We start from the raw sequence: 19,176 nt of genomic DNA, 5'->3' as shown, positions 1-19,176 counted from the left end.
CTAGAGCAACCCAGGACCAGCAGTGCTGGTTTTTTAAATGTTTATTGAATATAGTTGATTTACTACTACTTACTAGTATACAGCAAAGTGAATCAGTTATACAAATATATATCTGCACTCTTCTTTGGATTCTTCTCCCATATAGGCCTTTGCACATCACAGAAGATTGAGTTCTTTGTGCTATACAGTAGTTCCTTATTCGTTATCTATTTTATATACAGTAGTGTGTATATGTTAGTCTCCCAAATTATCCCTTCCCTACCTTTTACCACTGGTAACCATGTGTTTTCTAAATTTGTCACTCTATTTGTGTTTTGCACAATGTTCATTTGTACTTTTTTTTTTTAAGATTCCATATATAAGCAATATATGAAATTTGTCTCTCTAGGTCTGACTTGACTTAGTATGACAATCTCTAGGTCCATCCATGTTGCTGCAAATGCAATTATTTTGTTTACTTTGTCTCTTTGCTTTACTGGGTAATATTCAATTGTATATATTAACCACATCTTCTTTACCCATTGATCATTTGGTGAACATTTAGGTTGCTTCCATTTCCTGGCTATTGTAAATAGAGCTGCCGTGAACATTGGGGTGCATGTATCTTTTTGAATAATGGTTTTCTCTGGATATATGCCCAGGAGTGGGGTTGCTTGATCAAATGGTAAATCTATTTTAAATTTTAAGAAACCTCCATACTGTTCTTCTCTAGTTGTTAGTGTATAGGAATGCAAGTTATTTCTGTGCATTAGTTTTGTATCCTGCAACTTTTCCAAATTCATTGAGCCCTACTAGGGATCAACTACTAGTTTTCTGGTAGCAGATAGGATTTTCTTTATACAGCATCATGTCATCTGCAAACAGTGATAGTTTTACTTTTCCAATTTGGAACCATTTTATTTTTCTGATTGCTGTGGCTAGGTCTTTCATACCTCTGTGAATAAAAGTGAAAAAACTATATATCCTGTCTCGTTCTTGATCTTAGAGGAAATGCTTTCAATTTTTCACCACTGAGAATGAGGTTTGCTGTGTATTTGTCTTATATGGCCTTTATTTGTTATGGTAGGTTCCTTCCATGCCCACTTTATGGAAACTTTTTATCATAAATGCATGTTGAATTTTGTCAGAAGCTTTTTCTTCATCTATTTAGATCTTCATATGTTTTTTATTCCATTTGTTAATCTGTTTTATAACATTGATTAATTTCAGTTCAGTTCAGTCGCACAGTTGTGTCTGACTCATTGCAACCCCAAAGGCAGCAGCATGCCAAGCTTCCATTTCCATCACCAACTCCTGGAGCTTACTCAAACTCATCTTATTTGAGTTGGTGATGACATCCAACCATCTGACCTCTGTCATCCCCTTCTCCTCCCGCCTTCAATTTTTCCTAGCATCAGGGTCTTTTCCAATGAGTCAGCTCTTTGCATCAGGTGGCCAAAGTATTGGAGTTTCAGCTTCAGCATCAGTCATTCCAGTGAATACCCAGGACTGATTTCCCTTAGGATGTACTGGGTTGGATCTCCTGGCAGTACAAGGGACTCTCAAGAGTCTTCTCTGACACCACAGCACAAAAGCATCAATTCTTTGGTGCTCAGTGTTCTTTATGGTCCAACTGTCACATCCATACATGACTACTGGAAAAACCATAGCTTTGACTAGAAGGAACTTTGTTGGCAAAGTGATGTCTCTGCTTTTTAATAACCTGTCTAGGTTTGTCATAGATTTTCTTCCAAGGACCAAGCATCTTTTAATTTCATGGCTGCAGTCATCATCTGCAGTGATTTTGGAGCTCAAAAAGTAAAGTCTTGCACTGTTTCCATTGTTTCCCCATCTATTTGCCATGAAGTGGTGGGATCAGATGCCATGATCTTAGTTTTCTGAATGTTGAGTTTTAAGCCAACTTCTTGACTCTCCTCTTCCACTTTCATCAAGAGGCTCTTTAGTTCTTCTTCACTTACTGCCATAAGAGTGGTGTCATTTGCATATCTGAGGTTATTGATATTTCTTCCTGCAATCGTGATTCCAGCTTGCGCTTAACCTAGCCTGGCATTTCACATGGTGTACTCTACATATACGTTCAGTAAGCAAAGGTGACAATATACAGCCTTGACGTACTCCTTTCCCAATTTGGAACCAGTCTGTTGTTCCATGTCCAGTTCTAACTTTTGCTGCTTTCAGTTCAGTTCAGTCACTCAGTCGTGTCCAACTCATTGTTACCCCATGAACCATATCACGTCAGGCCTCCTTGTCTATCCCCATCTCCTGGAGTTTACCCAAACCCATGTCCATTAAGTCAGTGATACCATCCAACCATTTCATCCTCTGTCGTCCCCTTCTCCTCCTGCCCCCAAACCCTCCCAGCATTAGGGTCTTTTCAAATGACTCAGCTCTTTGCATAAGGTAGCCAAAGTATTGGAGTTTCAACTTCAACATCAGTCCTTACAATGAACACCCAGGACTGATTTCCCTTAGGATGGACTGGTTGGATCTCCTTGTGATCCATGGGACTCTCAAGAGTCTTCTCCAATACCACAGTTCAAAAGCATCAATTCTTCAGCGCTCAGCTTTCTTCACAGTCCAACTCTCACATCCATCCATGCCTACTGGTAAAACCATTGGCTTGACTAGACAGACCTTTGTTGACAAAGTAATGTCTCTGCTTTTTAATATGCTGTCTAAGTTGGTCATAACTTTCCTTCCAAGGAGTAAGCGTCTTTTAATTTCATGGCTGCAATCACCATCTGCAGTGATTTTGGAGCTCAGAAAAATAAAGTCTGACACTGTTTCCACTGTTTCCCCATCTATTGGCCATGAAGTGATGGGACTGGATGCCATGATCTTAGTTTTCTGAATGTTGAGCTTTAAGCCAACTTTTTCACTCTCCTCTTTCACTTTCATCAAGAGGCTCTTTAGTTCTTCTTCACTTTCTGCCATAAGGGTGGTGTCATCTGCATATCTGAGGGTATTGATATTTCTCCCAGCAATCCTGATTCCAGCTTTTGCTTCCTCCAGCCCCGCGTTTCTTATGCTGTACTCTGCATATAAGTTAAATAAGCAGGGTGACAATATACAGCCTTGACATACTCCTTTTCCTATTTGGAACCAGCCTGTTGTTCCATGCCCAGTTCTAACTGTTGCTTCCTGACCTTCATACAGGTTTCTCAAGAGGCAGGTCAGGTGGTCTAGTATTCCCATCTCTTTTTCCACAGTTTATTGTGATGCACACAGTCAAAGGCTTTGGCATAGTCAATAAAACAGAAATAGATGTTTTTCTGGAATTCTCTTGCTTTTTTGATGATCCAATGGATGTTGGCAATTTGATGTCTGGTTCCTCTGCCTTTTCTAAAACCAGCTTGAACATCTGAAAGTTCACAGTTCACATATTGCTGAAGCCTGGCTTGGAGAATTTTGAGCATTACTTTACTAGCATGTGAGATGAGGGCAATTATGTGATAGTTTGAGCATTCTTTGGCACTGCCTTTTTGGGATTGGAATGAGAACTGATGTTTTCCAGTCCTGTGACCACTGCTGAGTTCTCCAAATTTGCTGACATGTTGAGTGCAGCACTTTCACAGCATCATCTTTCAGGATTTGAAATAGCTCAACTGGAATTCTGTCACCTCCACTGGCTTTGTTCAAAGTGATACTTCATAAGGCCCACTTGACTTCACATTCCAGGATGTCTGGCTCTAGGTGAGTGATCACATCATCATGATTATCTGGGTCATGAAGATCTTTTTTGTAAAGTTCTTCTGTGTATTTTTGCCACTTCTTAATATCTTCTGCTTATGTTAGGTCCATACCATTTCTGTCCTTTATTGAGTCCATCTTTGCATGAAATGTTCCCGTGGTATTTCTAATTTTCTTGAAGATATCTCTAGTCTTTCCTATTCTATTGTCTTCCTCTATTTCTTTGCATTAATCACTAAGAAAGGCTTTCTTATCTCTCCTTGCTATTCTTTGGGACTCCGCATTCAAATTAGTATATCTTTCCTTTTCTCCTTTGCTTTTCGCTTCTCTTCTCTTCACAGCTATTTGTAAGGCCTCCTCAGACAGCCATTTTGCTTTCTTGCATTTCTTTTTCTTGGGGATGGTCTTGATTCCTGTCTGCTGTAAATTGTCATGAACCTCTGTCCATAGTTCATCAGGCACCCTGTCTATCAGATCTAGTCCCTTAAATCTATTTGTCACTTCCACTGTACAATCATAAGAGATTTGATTTAGGTCATATCTGAATGGTCTAGTTGTTTTCTCCACTTTCCTCAATTTAAGTCTCAATTTGGCAATAAGGAGCTCATGATCTGAGCCACAGTCAGCTCCTGGTCTTGTTTTTGCTGACTGTATAGAGCTTCTCCCTCTTTCACTGCAAAGCATATAATCAGTCTGATTTTGGTGTTGACGATCTGGTGATGTCCATGTGTAGAGTCTTCTCTTGTGTTGTGGGAAGAGGGTGTTTGCTATGGCTAGTGCATTCTCTTGGCAAAACTCTATTAGTCTTTGCCCTGCTTCATTTTGTACTCCAAGGCCAAATGTGCCTCTTACTCCAGGTGTTTCTTGACTTCCTACTTTTGCATTCCAGTCCCCTATAATGAAAAGGGCATCTTTTTTGCCTGTTAGTTCTAAAAGGTCTTGGCGGTCTTCATAGAACCGTTAAACTTCAGCTACTTCAGCATTACTGATGGGGGCATAGACTTTGATTACCTTGAAATTGAACGGTTTGCCTTGGAAACGAACAGAGATCATTCTGTTGTTTTTGAGATTGCATCCAATACTGCCTTTCAGACTCTTCTGTTGACTATGATGGCTCCTCCATTTCTTCTAAGGGATTCCTGCCCACAGTAGTAGATATAATGGTCATCTGAGTTAAATTCACCCATTCCAGTCCATCTTATTTTGCTGATTCCTAGAATGTCAATGTTCATGCTTGCCCTCTCCTGTTTGCCCCCTTCTAAATTCCCTTGATTCATGGACCTAACATTCCAGGTTCCTATGCAATATTGTACTTTACATCATCGTACCTTGCTTCTGTCACCATTCACATTCACAACTGGGTGTTGTTTTTGCTTTGGCCACATCCCTGCATTCTTTCTGGAGTTATCTCTCCACTGATCTCCAGTAGCAAATTGGGCACCTACCGATCTGGGAAGTTCATCTTTCAGTGTCGTATCTTTTTGCCTTTTCATACTATTCATGGGGTTCTCAAGGCAAGAATACTGAAGTGGTTTGCCATTCCCTTCTCCAGTGGACCACATTCTGTCAGACCTCTCCACCATGACCTGTCCATCTTGGGTGGCCCCACACGGCATGGCTTAGCTTCACTGAGTTAGACAAACTATGGTCCGTGTGATCAAATCGGCTAGTTGTCTGCAATTGTAGTTGCTTCTTTACCTGCATACAGATTTCTCAGGAGGCAGGGAAAGTAGTCTGGTATTCCCAACTCTATAAGAATTTTCCAGTTTGTTGTGTTTCACACAGTCAGATGCTTTGACCAAGTCAATAAAACCGAAGTAGATGTTTTTCTGGAACTCTCTTGCTTTTTCGATGATCCAACAAATGTTGGCAATTTGATCTCTGGTTCCTTTGCCCTTTCCAAACCCAGCTTGAACATCTGGGCCATATCCAAGTTTATCTTGGTAAACTGAGTCTCTTATATTGTGTGGTGACCTTTATCATGAGTCATACTTTCTGTTTTAAATTCACCTTGTCTAATATTAAAATAGTTGTATACACTTTCAATCTTTAATGTTTAGATGTAGCTCTTAAAAATATTTCTGGATTTTCCTTCATGTTATTCAGTATTAGCATTTCTGATTTTTAACTGAAGTAAACTAGTTATATTTATGTTAATTATAGATCTTTGGGAGATTTTTCCTTCCTTTGCTTGAAGTTGATTCTGCTTTTTAATATATGCATAATATATAGGTTTAAATTAAGCATATTATATATATTTTTAATTTATTATTTCCTCCTTTCTTTTAGAATATTAAATGTATTTTAAATACAGTTTTCTCTCTACTGTTTTGAAAATGTATATTTCTTTTGACAATTATCCTTAAATTTTAACATGTATACGTAAAGTTAGAATATTTCAAAGTGGGTATATTTTACTTCTAATCACAATCTCATATTTCTCTAATAATTTATCAAGTAAAACATTCAAAATTAAACTAATTTCCTCTTTTTCATACAGTCAAGTTGTATTTATATTTACTCATATATTTATCATTTTGTTGTTGTTCATCATTCCTTTTTGCATTTCATACTTTATGGAATCACCTTCATTCTTCCTAAAGTATATCAATTCTTTAGAAATGTTATAAATATATTTTGTTAGTAAACTCTGATTTTATTTGATAGAACTGTATTTTATTTGTTATAGGATTTAATTAATTATGGCTGGGTATACCAGTTCTCAGTTATTTTTTTTTAACACTTTAAGAAGATTGTTCTACTTAAATGATCTACATTTCATTCTACTTAATTTCATGTATCAAAGAGTGATCATCCATCTCCCTGACCTTCCCACCCCCTGCCACACACACCACACCACAGGCTGCTTTTAAGATCTTGCTTCACTTTAGTATCACTATGATGAGCAGTTCCAGATATGTATCAGCTGTATTTGTCTCCTATATTGCCTCTTCTCATTTTATTTTTTTCTCCTAAAATTCCAAATATGTATGTATGTATATATGCATGTGTCTGTGTGTGTATTTCCCTTTCTACTTCTACATCCTCTAAAAACCACTGTATTTTCCATTTCTCTCTATAACATTCTGGTTAATTTCTTGAGTTTGTCTTCCATTTCAACCATTCTCTCTTCAGTTATATCTATTTTACTATTATATTAATTCAATACACTTTTAGTTTATAGAAAAACATATACATTTTATATATTATAAATATGTACTTTATATTTATTTAATATATAATATATTTTAATATGTAAAGTATATTTTATACATTATAAAATTTCTCATTTTCCAGATTTGACTGGATTTTTTGATAGGTTCTATGATTTCCAATTACTTCTTTATGTATTTAAACATATGAAATGCATATATTTTATATATCTGATAATTCAGATATATGAAATCTTTGAGGTCTAATTTTAATATTTCTTTTTCCTGATAAAAGACACATTGATTTTTTTTTTATTTGTCTATGTGTATGACAGGGATGTGTTGTTACATGTTAGCTCATTTATGACAGAATTCTATATTTTGATAGGATGTATTACTATGTAGAAACTCAAACTGCGCACATTAAATATGTAGAGCTCTTGGAATATTATACTTCAGTAAAGCTGTTAATTTTTTATTATACTTCTGCTAGGCATCTGGGAGAGCTATAAGTACAGGTTCATTTTAAATTAATTTCTCATTTGGAAGTTTATGGACCATAAAGTGAATTTACACCTGAAAATCACATAAGAGATAATCTGTGGTTGTGAATTATTAAGATATATTTTTATTTTCTCCTTTTCTCCCTCTTCCACACTGATACCAAGGCATAATGTGTTTGTGCCTTGGAATTATGTGCATCTCTGTGCCACAGATTTTTTTTAAAGACAGCTCTTTCACCAAGAGTGTAGCTCTGTGGAATCTAATATGTTTTTATAAGCTCTAGGTTTCAATTTCCCATATGACTTGAGCCTGATGTATTTTAATTCCCTGGCTCTCCATTAAGTTTGCAGTTATGGCAGATGGGCAGAGGGCAGGTATCAGCTTCAACATTTCCTTATAGTTCTATATTTATGTTCCCCCAGTTTTTTACTCTAAAAGACTTCTCTTTCCTACTTTAAACCTTAGCATTTTAAAGAAGATAGCTATAATGTTTTATACAGAATTCTAGGAAAATATTTAATTTACTACAGCATATTAATGAAAACCATAGAAGAGTTTTTCTTTTATTTTGCTTTTAAAATTGTATTATCCTCACACTTAATTTCTCAGTTATATGAAATCTTAAATTGAAGTACTACTTCTCAAAATCTGAACAGACACAACAAATATATCTGCACAAACAAAAAGGTCCATAGGATTTAAGTAAGACTTTTTATATACATCATTGTTACCTATTGTTACTCATTCATTGGGAGAAACAAGAATTACTACTTAAACTTGAACAGGCTCTAATTACTAATACTTTTCTGTATCCAACACATTCTTTTTGTCTAAAATTTCTACATTTCTACATTTGCATAATTAACAAACACTAAATCCACTGTGCCTGTAGAGATGTATGTAAAAACTTCCTGTCACCTGTGTCCAGAATCTTTACTATTAGGTTGGTACAAAAGCAATTGCGGTTTCAGACCATGAATTTTAAATCATTATAATTAGGCTCAAACACATCTTTATTAATCAAAATAGGAGCCATTATAATCAACACATTTTTGCCAATAAGAAATAAGTTGGTTTATTTCTGTGTTGCAAAAATCCATGCTCCAGGATTCAATGAACTCTTGGAAAGCATTTTCTGTCTCCTGCTGGTTATGGAAGCATTTTCCCTGCAAAAACTTGTCGAGATGCTTGAAGTGGTAGTCAGTTGGCAGGAGGTCAGGTGAATATGGCAAATGAGGCAAAACTTCATAGCCTAATTCATTCAACTTTTGAAGTATTGGTTGTGTGTTGTGCAGTAGGGCATTGTTGTGGAGGATAATTGCAGCTGGGTGTTGTTGTGAATAAGAATCGGGCCTATTCTGTTGACCAATACCAGCTGCAGGTGTTGCAGTTTTTGGTGCATCTCATCGATTTCATGAGCATACTTCTCAGATGTCATGGTTTCACTGGGATTCAGAAAGCTGTAGTGAGTCAGAAGGTCGTCAAACCACCAAACAATGACCATCACTTTTTTTTTTTTTTTTTTTGATGCAGGTTTGACTTTGGGAAGTGGTTCAGAGCTTCTTCTTCGTCCAGCCATTGAGCTGGTCATTGACAGTTGTATGAAATCCACTTTTCTTCACATGTCACACTCTGATAGAGAAATGGTTCATTGTTTTGTGCAGAATAAGAGAAGATGACACTTCAAAACAATGATCTTTTGATTTGTGGTCAGTTCATGAGGCACTCACTTTTCATGGTTTTACACCTTTGCAATTTGCTTCAAATGCCGAATGACTGTAGAATGTAGTTCTTTGGCAATTTCTCGTGTCATTGTTAAGAGGGTCAGCTTCAATGATGGCTCTGTATTGGTTGTTGTCAGCTTCCAATGGCCAGCCACTATGCTCCTCATCCAAAGCTCTCATCTCCTTTGCGAAACTTCTTGAACCACTGCTACTGCAGTGTACATTCATTAGCAGTTCCTGAGTCAAATATATGTTGCTGTTGTGAATTGTCTCCCCTGCCTTATGACCCATTTTGAACTCAAATAAGAAAATTGCTCCAATTTGCTTTTTATCTAACATCATTTTATAGTCTAAAATAAGCAGCAAGTAACAAATAATTAGCAAAAAAAATAAATAGATAAAGTGAGAAATGTGCATTAAAAGGAGGTATATCAGTTATAACCACATTTATTTAAGAATGGATTCCAGGATCAAACTAAGTTTAATGTTAAACCACAACTACTTTTGCACCAACTTAATAAAACCCAGTAATGGAATCTTACTAGATTACATACGAGGCAAATTAGATGATATTTGAGTGAGAGAAGACTAATGGCCAACAAATCAATGAATAACTTTCGAGGAAACATTAATAGTGTTCTCAAAAAATGAATGTTGGGAATATAGTGTTGGATTTCTATCATACTCAGGAGGACAGAAGAGCAAGCCTTCAGTCTCAGCGCAGCACAGTCAGTGTACAGTGGGACCGGCAGAATGCTTTAGGAGCACTGGAGCAGAGTGTCCACGCGTGCTGTGTGTGCTTAGCTGCTCTGCCATGGCTGGCTCTTGCGGCCCCATAGACGGGAGCCCACCAGGCTCCCGTGTCCACGGGACTCTCCAGGCAAGAATACTGGAGTGGCTTGCCATTTCCTTCCCCAGGGGATCTTCCCAACCCAGGAATTGAACCCAGGTCTCCTGCATTGCAGGAAGACTTTTTAACAGCTGAGCTATGAGGCAAGTCCCAATATTCATTTACTTAGTTCCAAAGAAGTCTTTCTAGAAGAGTTAACATAAGCTGAATGAGACCAAAAAGATAAGTTAAAAGAGGACATAGGGTGCTCCAGACAGAGGAAATGGCAAAACAAGGGCCCAGAGGCATGGAAAATATGATACACTTAAGAAGTAAGTAATTCTGTGCCTCTGATTCATAGAATATATGTGGAAGACTTGCCAGTGAGGACACTAGAGAGCTAAGAAAGAACATCAGATTTTACGATATATCTTATGCCTTGCTAAGGAATTTAGATTTCATTGTGGAGAGTCCCTGAAGGCTTTTAAACAAGACTGATAACAGAAAAAAGACCTATTAAAGGACATGAAGTGCCATTTTATAATTTGCTGGGGAAGGATGCAAACTAATTGTTCTTTTTCTGCTAAATAGGACTTCAGGCTCCTGCCACAGCCCAGGGTATTTTCCCTTCTTGTGTTTTCTCAAATACGTAAGTATCTAAGAAAGTTAATATATAATTATAAATTAATATTCTAAGAAGTACATGAGTGATGTTAAAAAGCAAATAATTGCATGGGATACTCCATTGTAGTTCTACTTAGATTTAGTGAACTGATGTATTTTGCAAATTCTCATCACTAAGGTTAAATTGTAAAGTAGACAAGTGAATATTGTTCCATTTCCTTCTCTATTTCCTTATCCCACTGTGGCTCTACACTCACCCTATATTTAGAGTCTTCATGGCACTTTCAAATATGACCTCTTCTCTTCAGGTAGCTTTCCAGAATCTAGACTTGTCTCTTTGCCTTTATCCCCTTTTAAACATTTACCTTTCCTTGAACTTTTTGAGATTACAGACTTCCTAAATATGGTAGATTAGTTTTAATTTTTAAATTTTTAATTAGTCATTCTTATCCTAAAATGTGTTTGCTATATAATCCAAAATAATAATCTCTAGTGATGGCACTTGCCAGACTTTGAAAAAGAGATTTGGGGTACCTCAGGGGTTTTTATTCCTCAAACTGGTGGTGATCAGTTTCTGTTGGTATTTAGATAAGGCTTTCTCAATGTTAGAGCTGAGAGACTTATCATTTTAGACCCAACACTGTTACCTTAAAAAAAAAAAAAAAAAGCAATTACCCAAATAAGATCCAGCTTCAGTTCAGTTCAGTCGCTCAGTCTTGTCCAACTCTTTGTGACCCCCTGAACCACAGCACACCAGGCCTCCCTGTCCATCACCAACTCCTGGAGTCCACCCAACCCATGTCCGTTGAGTCAATGATGCCATCCAACCATCTCAGCCTCTGTCGTCCCCTTCTCCTCCTGCCCTCAATCTTTCCCAGCATCAGGGTCTTTTCCAGTGAGTTAGCTCTTTGCATCACGTGGCCAAAATACTGGAGTTTCTGCTTCAACATCAGTCCTTCCAATGAACACCCAGGACTGATCTCCCTTGGGATGGACTGGTTGGATCTCCTTGCGGTCCATGGGACTCTCAAGAGTCTTCTCCAACACTACAGTTCAAAAGCATCAATTCTTCGGCACACAGCTTTCTTTATAGTCCAACTCTCACATCCATACATGACTACTGGAAAAACCATTGGCTTGACTAGACAGACCTTTGTTGACAAAGTACTGTCTCTGCTTTTTAATATGCTGTCTAGGTTGGTCATAGTTTCCTTCCAAGGAGTAAGCGTCTTTTAATTTCATGGCTGCAGTCACCATCTGCAGTGATTTTGGAGCTCAGAAAAATAAAGTCTGACACTGTTTCCACTGTTTCCCCATTTATTTGCCATGAAGTGATGGGAGCAGATGCCATGATCTTAGTTTTCTGAATGTTGAGCTTTAAGCCAACTTTTTCACACTGCTCCTTCACTTTCATCAAGAGGCTCTTTAGTTCTTCTTCACTTTCTGCCATAAGGGTGGTGTCATCTGCATATCTGAGGTCACTGATATTTATCTTGGCAGTCTTGATTCCAGCTTGTGCTTCTTCCAGTCCAGCATTTCTCATGATGTATTCTTCATATAAGTTAAATAAGTAGGGTGACAATATGCAGCCTTGACATACTCCTTTTTCTATTTGGAACCAGTCTGTTGCTCCATGTCCACTTCTAACTGTTGCTTCCTGACCTGCATACAGGTTTCTCAAGAGGCAGGTCAGGTGGTCTGGCATTCCCATCTCTTTCAGAATTTCCCACAGTTTATTGTGATGCACACAGTCAAAGGCTTTGGCACAGTCAATAAAACAGAAATACATGTTTTTCTGGAACTCTGTTGCTTTTTCGATGATCCAGGGGTTGTTAGCAACTTGATCTCTGGTTCCTCTGCCTTTTCTAAAACCAGCTTGAACATCTGAAAGTTCACGGTTCACGTATTACTCAGTAAGGTGAGTAACTCTCTGCATTATTTGGAGCTTTTTCACTGCTCCCTTCCAGATTGACAGGGAAAAATACCTTTTCGCTGCACCTAACCAGCCTAACATCCCATCATAACACAAACAAAACACAGCTAACAATGTTTTCTGGTCTGACTCTACCAATCATACACATTCACATTCTTCTTCTTCTGATTTAACTCCAGATTTCATAAGACTTTACTGTGGAATGATTACATGTATTCTACCATCCTCCTGCTCCCTCCCTCCCTTTTCTCTGTTGATTAGTTCTACTTTCTATAACGTTAATACTAAAAACAGAAAGATTTATAAAATAGACTTGGAAGTTCAAAACCAAGAGAATGAAGACAAATATGATAGCAGTGTGGATAAACTTCAATAATTTTTATAATTAAGTTTCAATAATTAAGCATTACACTTAGTTAATGAGTAAGTTTATATTATTGGGATGAAAGATGTAAGGAGTAACAGTAAAGAAAACAGTAAGAGTGCTTGCTACTTTGCATACTGTGGTCAGAAATTTATAGTTTATCTACTGGGCAACACTGGTTAGGAGGGATAATGGTATGATCAAAGTGGAATACATGATGAATACCTAACAGAACTATATAAGAATAATTTATGGCAAGAAAGTAGAAACCAGTGTTAGAAGTCCATTAGTGACCTGCACAAATGCTTCATTTTGGATTACAGAGAGTAGGCCCATATCCAAAAGATTTTAAATAGGAATTTATATTTGAAGCATAATGGTAGATATTAGGTAGATATGAAAAGGAAGAAAACCATGCCCAAGTGATTCTGAAGTGTTCTTTTTTAAAGATACCATGTGGCAGCAATTTTTTGGAATAGTTTCAGAAGGACAGGTATTAACTCTTCTCTAAATATTTTTTGGAATTTGCCAGTGAAGCAATTTGATCCTGGATATTTGTCTGTTGGAAGTTCTTAAATCATAGTTTTGATCATTATTCCCCTCACAATTGCTGATTTTGATATCATATTTGTGTGCAAATGATTTTCTACATTTAGGTTTGCCTTTGCTGGTGAGCTTTTCCATTCATTCATAGTTTGTTTCTAGTTGTGGCCTTATCTTCTCCACCTAGAGAAGTTCCTCTAGCCTTATTGTAAAGCTGGTTCAGTTCAGTCGCTCAGTCGTGTCTGACTCTCTGTGACCCCATGAACCGCAGCACGCCAGGCCTCCCTGTCTATCACAAACTCCCGGAGTTTACTCAAACTCATGTCCATCAAGTTGGTGATGCCATCCAGCCATCTCATCCCCTGTTGTCTCCTTCTCCTCCTGCCCCCAATCCCTCCCAGCATCAGGGTCTTTTCCAATAAGTCATCTCTTCGCATGAGGTAGCCAAAGTATTGGAGTTTCAGCTTCAGCATCGGTCCTTACAATGAACACCCAGGACTGATCTCCTTTAGAATGGACTAGCTGGATCTCCAACCACAGTTCAAAAGCATCAGTTCTTCAGCGCTCAGCTTTCTTCACAGTCCAACTCTCACATCCATACATGACCACTGGAAAAACCATAACCTTGACTAGACAGACCTTTGTTGACAAAGTAATGTCTCTGCTTTTTAATATGCCATCTAGTTTGGTCATAACTTTCCTTCCAAGGAGTAAGTGTCTTTTAATTTCATGGCTGCAATCACCATCTGCAGTGATTTTGGAGCCCAGAAAAATAAAGTCTGACATTGTTTCCACTGTTTCCACATCTATTTGCCATGAAGTGATGGGACTGGATGCCATGATCTTAGTTTTCTGAATGGTGAGCTTTAAGCCAACTTTTTCACTCTCCTCTTTCACTTTCATCAAGAGACTCTTTAGTTCTTCTTCACCTTCTGCCATAAGGGTGGTGTCATCTGCATATCTGAGGTTATTGATATTCCTCCCAGCAATCATGATTGCAGCTTATGCTTCTTCCAGCCCAGAGTTTCTCATGATATATTCTACATATAAGTTAAATAAGCAGGGTGACAATATACAGCCTTGACATACTCCTTTTCCTATATGGAACCAGCCTGTTGTCCCATGTCCACTTCTAACTATTGCTTCCTGACCTGCATATAGGTTTCTCAAGAGGCAGGTCAGGTGGTCTGGTGTTCCCATCTCTTTCAGAATTTCCCACAGTTTATTGTGATTCACACAGTCAAAGGCTTTGGCATAGTCAGTAAAACAGAAATAGATGTTTTTCTGGAATTCTCTTGCTTTTTCGATGATCCAATGGATGTTGGCAATTTGATCTCTGGTTCCTCTGCCTTTTCTAAAAACAGCTTGAACATCTGGAAGTTCATGGTTCACATATTGCTGAAGATTGGTTTGGAGAATTTTGAACATGACTTTACTAGTGTGTGAGATAAGTGCAATTGTGTGATAGTTTGAGCTTTCTTTGGGATTGGAATGAAAATTGACCTTTTCCAATCCTGTGACCACTGCTGAATTTTCCAAATTTGCTGACATATTGAGTACAGCACTTTCACAGCATCATCTTTCAGGATTTGAAATAGCTCAACTGGAATTCCATCACTTCCACTAGCTTTGTTCGTAGTGATGCTTTCTAAGGCCCACCTGACTTCATATTCCAGGATGTCTGGCTCTAGGTAAGTGATCACACCATCGTGATTATCTGGGTCGTGAAGATCTTTTTTGTTCAGTTCTTCTGTGTATTCTTTCCACCTCTTCTTAATATCTTCTACTTCTGTTAGGTCCATACCATTTCTGTCCTTTATCGAGTCCATCTTTGCATGAAATGTTCCCTTGGTATCTCTAATTTTCTTGAAGAGATCTCTAGTCTTTCCCATTCTGTTGCACCTAAAGTGGCTAGATGGTGTTGAATTCTGTTAGCTTTGCTTGTCTGTAAAGCTCTTGACTTCTCCTTCAAATGTGAACAAGGGCCTTGTTGGGTAGAGTATTCTTGCTTGTGGGTTTTTCCCATTTGTTACTTTAAATATATCATGCCACTCCCTTCTGACTACAGAGTTTCTTCTGACAAATCAGCTGATAACCTTATGCAGATTCCCTTGTAAGTTATTTGTTGCTTTTCCCTTGCTGCTTTAATTATTTTCTCTGTCTTAAAGTTTTATCAGTTTGGTATGTGTCTCTGTGCACTCCTCCCTGTGTTTTTCTATATGGGACTCTGCACTCCCTGGACTTGAGTGTTTTCTTTCCCATGTTAGGGATTTTTCCAGCTATTGTCTTCTCAGATACCTTCCCAGGCCCTTTCTCCTCTTCCTGAGACCCCTGTAATTGGAGTGTTGGTTGGTGTGTTTAATATCCTAGAAATCACTTAGACTGTCATTTCTTTTCATTCTTTTTTCCTTATTTGTTCTGCAGCAGTGAGTTCCACCAGTCTGTCTTCCAACTTACTTATTTATCCTTCTGCCTCATTTATTCTGCTATTGATTCCTTCTAGTGTATTTTTTATTTTAGTTATTTTATCTCTGTTCTTTAAATCTTCTAGTGCTTTCTAAACATTTTTTATATCTTCTCAGTGTATACCTCCATTCTTTTTCCAAGATCTTGGGTCATCTTTGCTAACATTATTGTGTATTTTCTTTCAGGTAAATTACCTATCTCTACATCACTTACTTGTTCTTCTGGGGTTTCATCTTGTTTCTTCATCTAGAACATATTTCTCTGATGGCTCATTTTGTTTCACTTTCTGTGTTTGTGGTTTGTGTTCCACAGGCTGTAGGATCATAGTTCTTGCTTCTGCTGTCTGTCCCTGGTGAGTGAGGCCAGTCTAGGGGCTTGTGCAGGCTTCCTGTTGGGAGGGACTGTACCTGCCCACTGGTGAGTGGTGCTGGATTTTGTGCCCGTGGTGGACAGGGCCATGCCACAGGGCTCAGGACAACTTTAGCCAGCCTCTTTGTTGATGAGTGGGGCTGTGTTCCCATCTTGTTGGTTGTTTAGCCTGAGATATCCCAGCATTGAAGCCTGAAGGCTGTTGGATAGGGCCAACTCTCAGTGCCAAAATGGTGACCTCCTGGAGAGCTCACACTGAGGAATATTCCTTGGGACTTCCGCCAACTCCAAGGAGACCTTTCAAGACTCACAGGTAGGTTTGGCCCAGGTTCCTATGGAGATACTGCCTTGTTCTGGGTCCTAGTGCATGTGAAACCTTGCATGCACCCTCCAAGAGTGGAGTCTCTGTTTACCCTAGTCCTGGGGCTTCTGCAGTCAAGCCCTGCTGGCCTTTAAACCAAATTCTGTGGGGTCTCCTACTTGTGATGCTAGACCCCTAGGCAGGGAAGCCTGATGTGGGGCTCAGAACTCTCAGACCTCTGGGAGAAACTGCAATATGTTTCAAGTCTGTGGGTCACCAACCCAATGTATACGGGATTTGATTATATCACAGAAGCACACTTACTGTTTCGTTGTGGCTTCTTCTATGTCTTTAGATGTAGAATACCTTTTTTCTCATAGATCTAGTCTTTTCTGTGGATGATTGTTCAGCAGTTAGTTGCCTCTTTGGTGTTTTTGTGAGACAAGATGAGCTCAAGTCCTTCTACTCTGCCATCTCGTCACCCTTCTGAAAGCATCTATTTAACTGTATACATGTTCTCCAGAGATCTTGGGAGAATCCAGTTTATGAGCAAGCGAACACTGAGTTCATTCCAAATCTGTTTCCTTTGCATGTGACCTCACAGTTCAGAGACACTCATTGCTGCTGGAGCAGGAGCCCATGTCTCATCACTGCAAACTCAGTGTCTCATCACCCAGCACAAACTCAGTGCCTGATTTTATAATGTAAAGTACAGGACTAGAAAAAGTGAAAAAGGTGTATCAGTTTTATTATAAGTAATTAGGAAAAAGATAAGCAAAGGGCCTACATTGAAATACATGAAAATAAACGCCTGAAATATACAAAAATAAGTAAGAATCTAAATCTTAGATTTTGTTTTATTAACTATTCTATAATTTTCATTGAGTTCTTGTTACCATGAGAAAATTGCATTGTTGACTTCATTATCATGATAAAAATCTGACTAGAATAAATGATAGAATATTGTCATACATAGAAAAGGGCTACATCTAAATTTGTATTTAAGAGGGCTATAAATGTATTATTTTAACCCATGGTTATTGAATAGTTATCACATAATTCCTTGCTGTTTGATGAAAGCATGGGTAAAACTATGGGATTTGAAAGGGTAAGTAAAGGATTATCTGAAGCTCTGGTTAAATGTCTTGCCACTTCATGCTGCCTTTTAGCAAACATGAAAGACTAGCTTACCTTCTCCCTCCAAGCCTGTGTCCTTTCCCAGAGGACCACACAGCAGGAATGTCTAAGGTGGGTCAGAAGTAGAATTTTCTAATAGACATTTTTATGCAACAGCTATAATTCTGCTTCTTCCCATATTAAGGCATATGGGCCAGTATCAAAGAAGGAAGAGAAATAGGTGGTGGGGGATGGAAATACAGTTTATTCTTCTGAATTTCTGTTAAAAAAAAAAAAAAACTTTCAGATATAAAGAGAAAAAAACTGATTCAGTGATTATAAGTTTTGGAAAAAGCTACATAAATTCTTGACCCTAAATAATAACAAAATTATCAACCTTTCTTGACTTTACAGAAAACAGCATATCCTACAAAACTGCTTGCAAGAAAAAGTATGTATCATAAAACTCATTGATAAAGCAGCATATTAATGATAATTTTAAATGTTTCATAGTAGAAAAAAAAAACTATGCAATCATTTACTGATATTAATGTCCCTCTTTGCTCATTTTTTCTTCTTTAAAGTTCACGTTCAGTTAATTCTTAGATTTTGCAGTAAGGTTCTCATAAAAAGATAATTTTGCCCATTCAAGAAGAGGTCTCATGGAGATGGGCAGGAAGTCAGGGGAGGAGCATTCAGGGACCTAGCCATTATAAGAATAGTGTCAAATAACCATAAACCCATTCTTTCATGGGAAGCCACTACACATCACTTTGCAGACTCAGCTCATGAGTTGGGATGCTTGGATTTGTCCCGAGTCAGTTTGGTGGGAAGGGACCTAACCACCTAAGAACAAAACATATTAGGAATAGCTTTCTTTCATATGTCATACTTAGCCTAAGAATAATAATGTAGTTCTATCATTTATGATCTCTGGTAGTAAGAAAAGCAAAAAGCAATATATATATTGAATGTCTCAGTTTATATGTCATAGTAGATTATAATAAATTGTTTTTACTCAAAACATTTCATTTTGGATGTTATATAATGTTTTGGATGTTGTATAGTGAATGCAAAATGTATGAGAAGATTCAAGGATTAGAGTAGAATATAATGGCTTTCCCTGGGGTGCCCCCAAATACCATGTGTCAAAAGAGAGTATGCTGCATAGGTGTTAACTTATCTTTGATTGTTGGCCTAATATGGGTATAACTGTGTGCTTATTGTTCAGTTGCTAAGTCATGTCCGACTCTGTGACCCCATGGACTGCAGCACACCAGATTTCCCTGTCTTTCACTGTCTCCCAGAGATTGCTCAAACTCATGTCTGTTGAGTCAGTGATGCCAGCCAACCATCTCATCCTTTGTTGCCCCCTTCTCTTCCTGCCTCAGTCTTTCCCAGTATCAGGGTCTTTTCCAAGGAGTCGGCTCTTCACATCAGGTTGGCCAGAGTATTGGAGCTTCAGCATAGGTCTTTCTCATGAATATTCAGGGATGACTTCCTTTAGGATTGACTGGTTTGATCTCCTTGCCGTCCAAGGGACTCTCCAGCACCACAATTT

At 38.1% G+C, this 19,176-nt stretch overlaps 1 protein-coding gene across 1 annotated transcript in view; it reads left to right on the top strand.

The window, feature by feature from the left end:
• Positions 1 to 19,176, top strand: part of FSIP2 (fibrous sheath interacting protein 2) — a 138,880-nt gene that overhangs the window by 74,064 nt on the left and 45,640 nt on the right. The window contains exons 14-15 of the mRNA XM_061135004.1: positions 10,491 to 10,548; positions 18,030 to 18,066. Of these exons, the coding sequence (XP_060990987.1) occupies positions 10,491 to 10,548; positions 18,030 to 18,066 (95 nt within the window). The remainder of the gene's footprint in view (positions 1 to 10,490; positions 10,549 to 18,029; positions 18,067 to 19,176) is intronic.

This window comes from Dama dama, chromosome 33 (assembly GCF_033118175.1).
Source record: "Dama dama isolate Ldn47 chromosome 33, ASM3311817v1, whole genome shotgun sequence".
NCBI classification, from domain to species: domain Eukaryota; kingdom Metazoa; phylum Chordata; class Mammalia; order Artiodactyla; family Cervidae; genus Dama; species Dama dama.
Note: the sequence above shows the minus strand (reverse complement) of the source record. Positions and strands in the feature narration are given on the sequence as shown.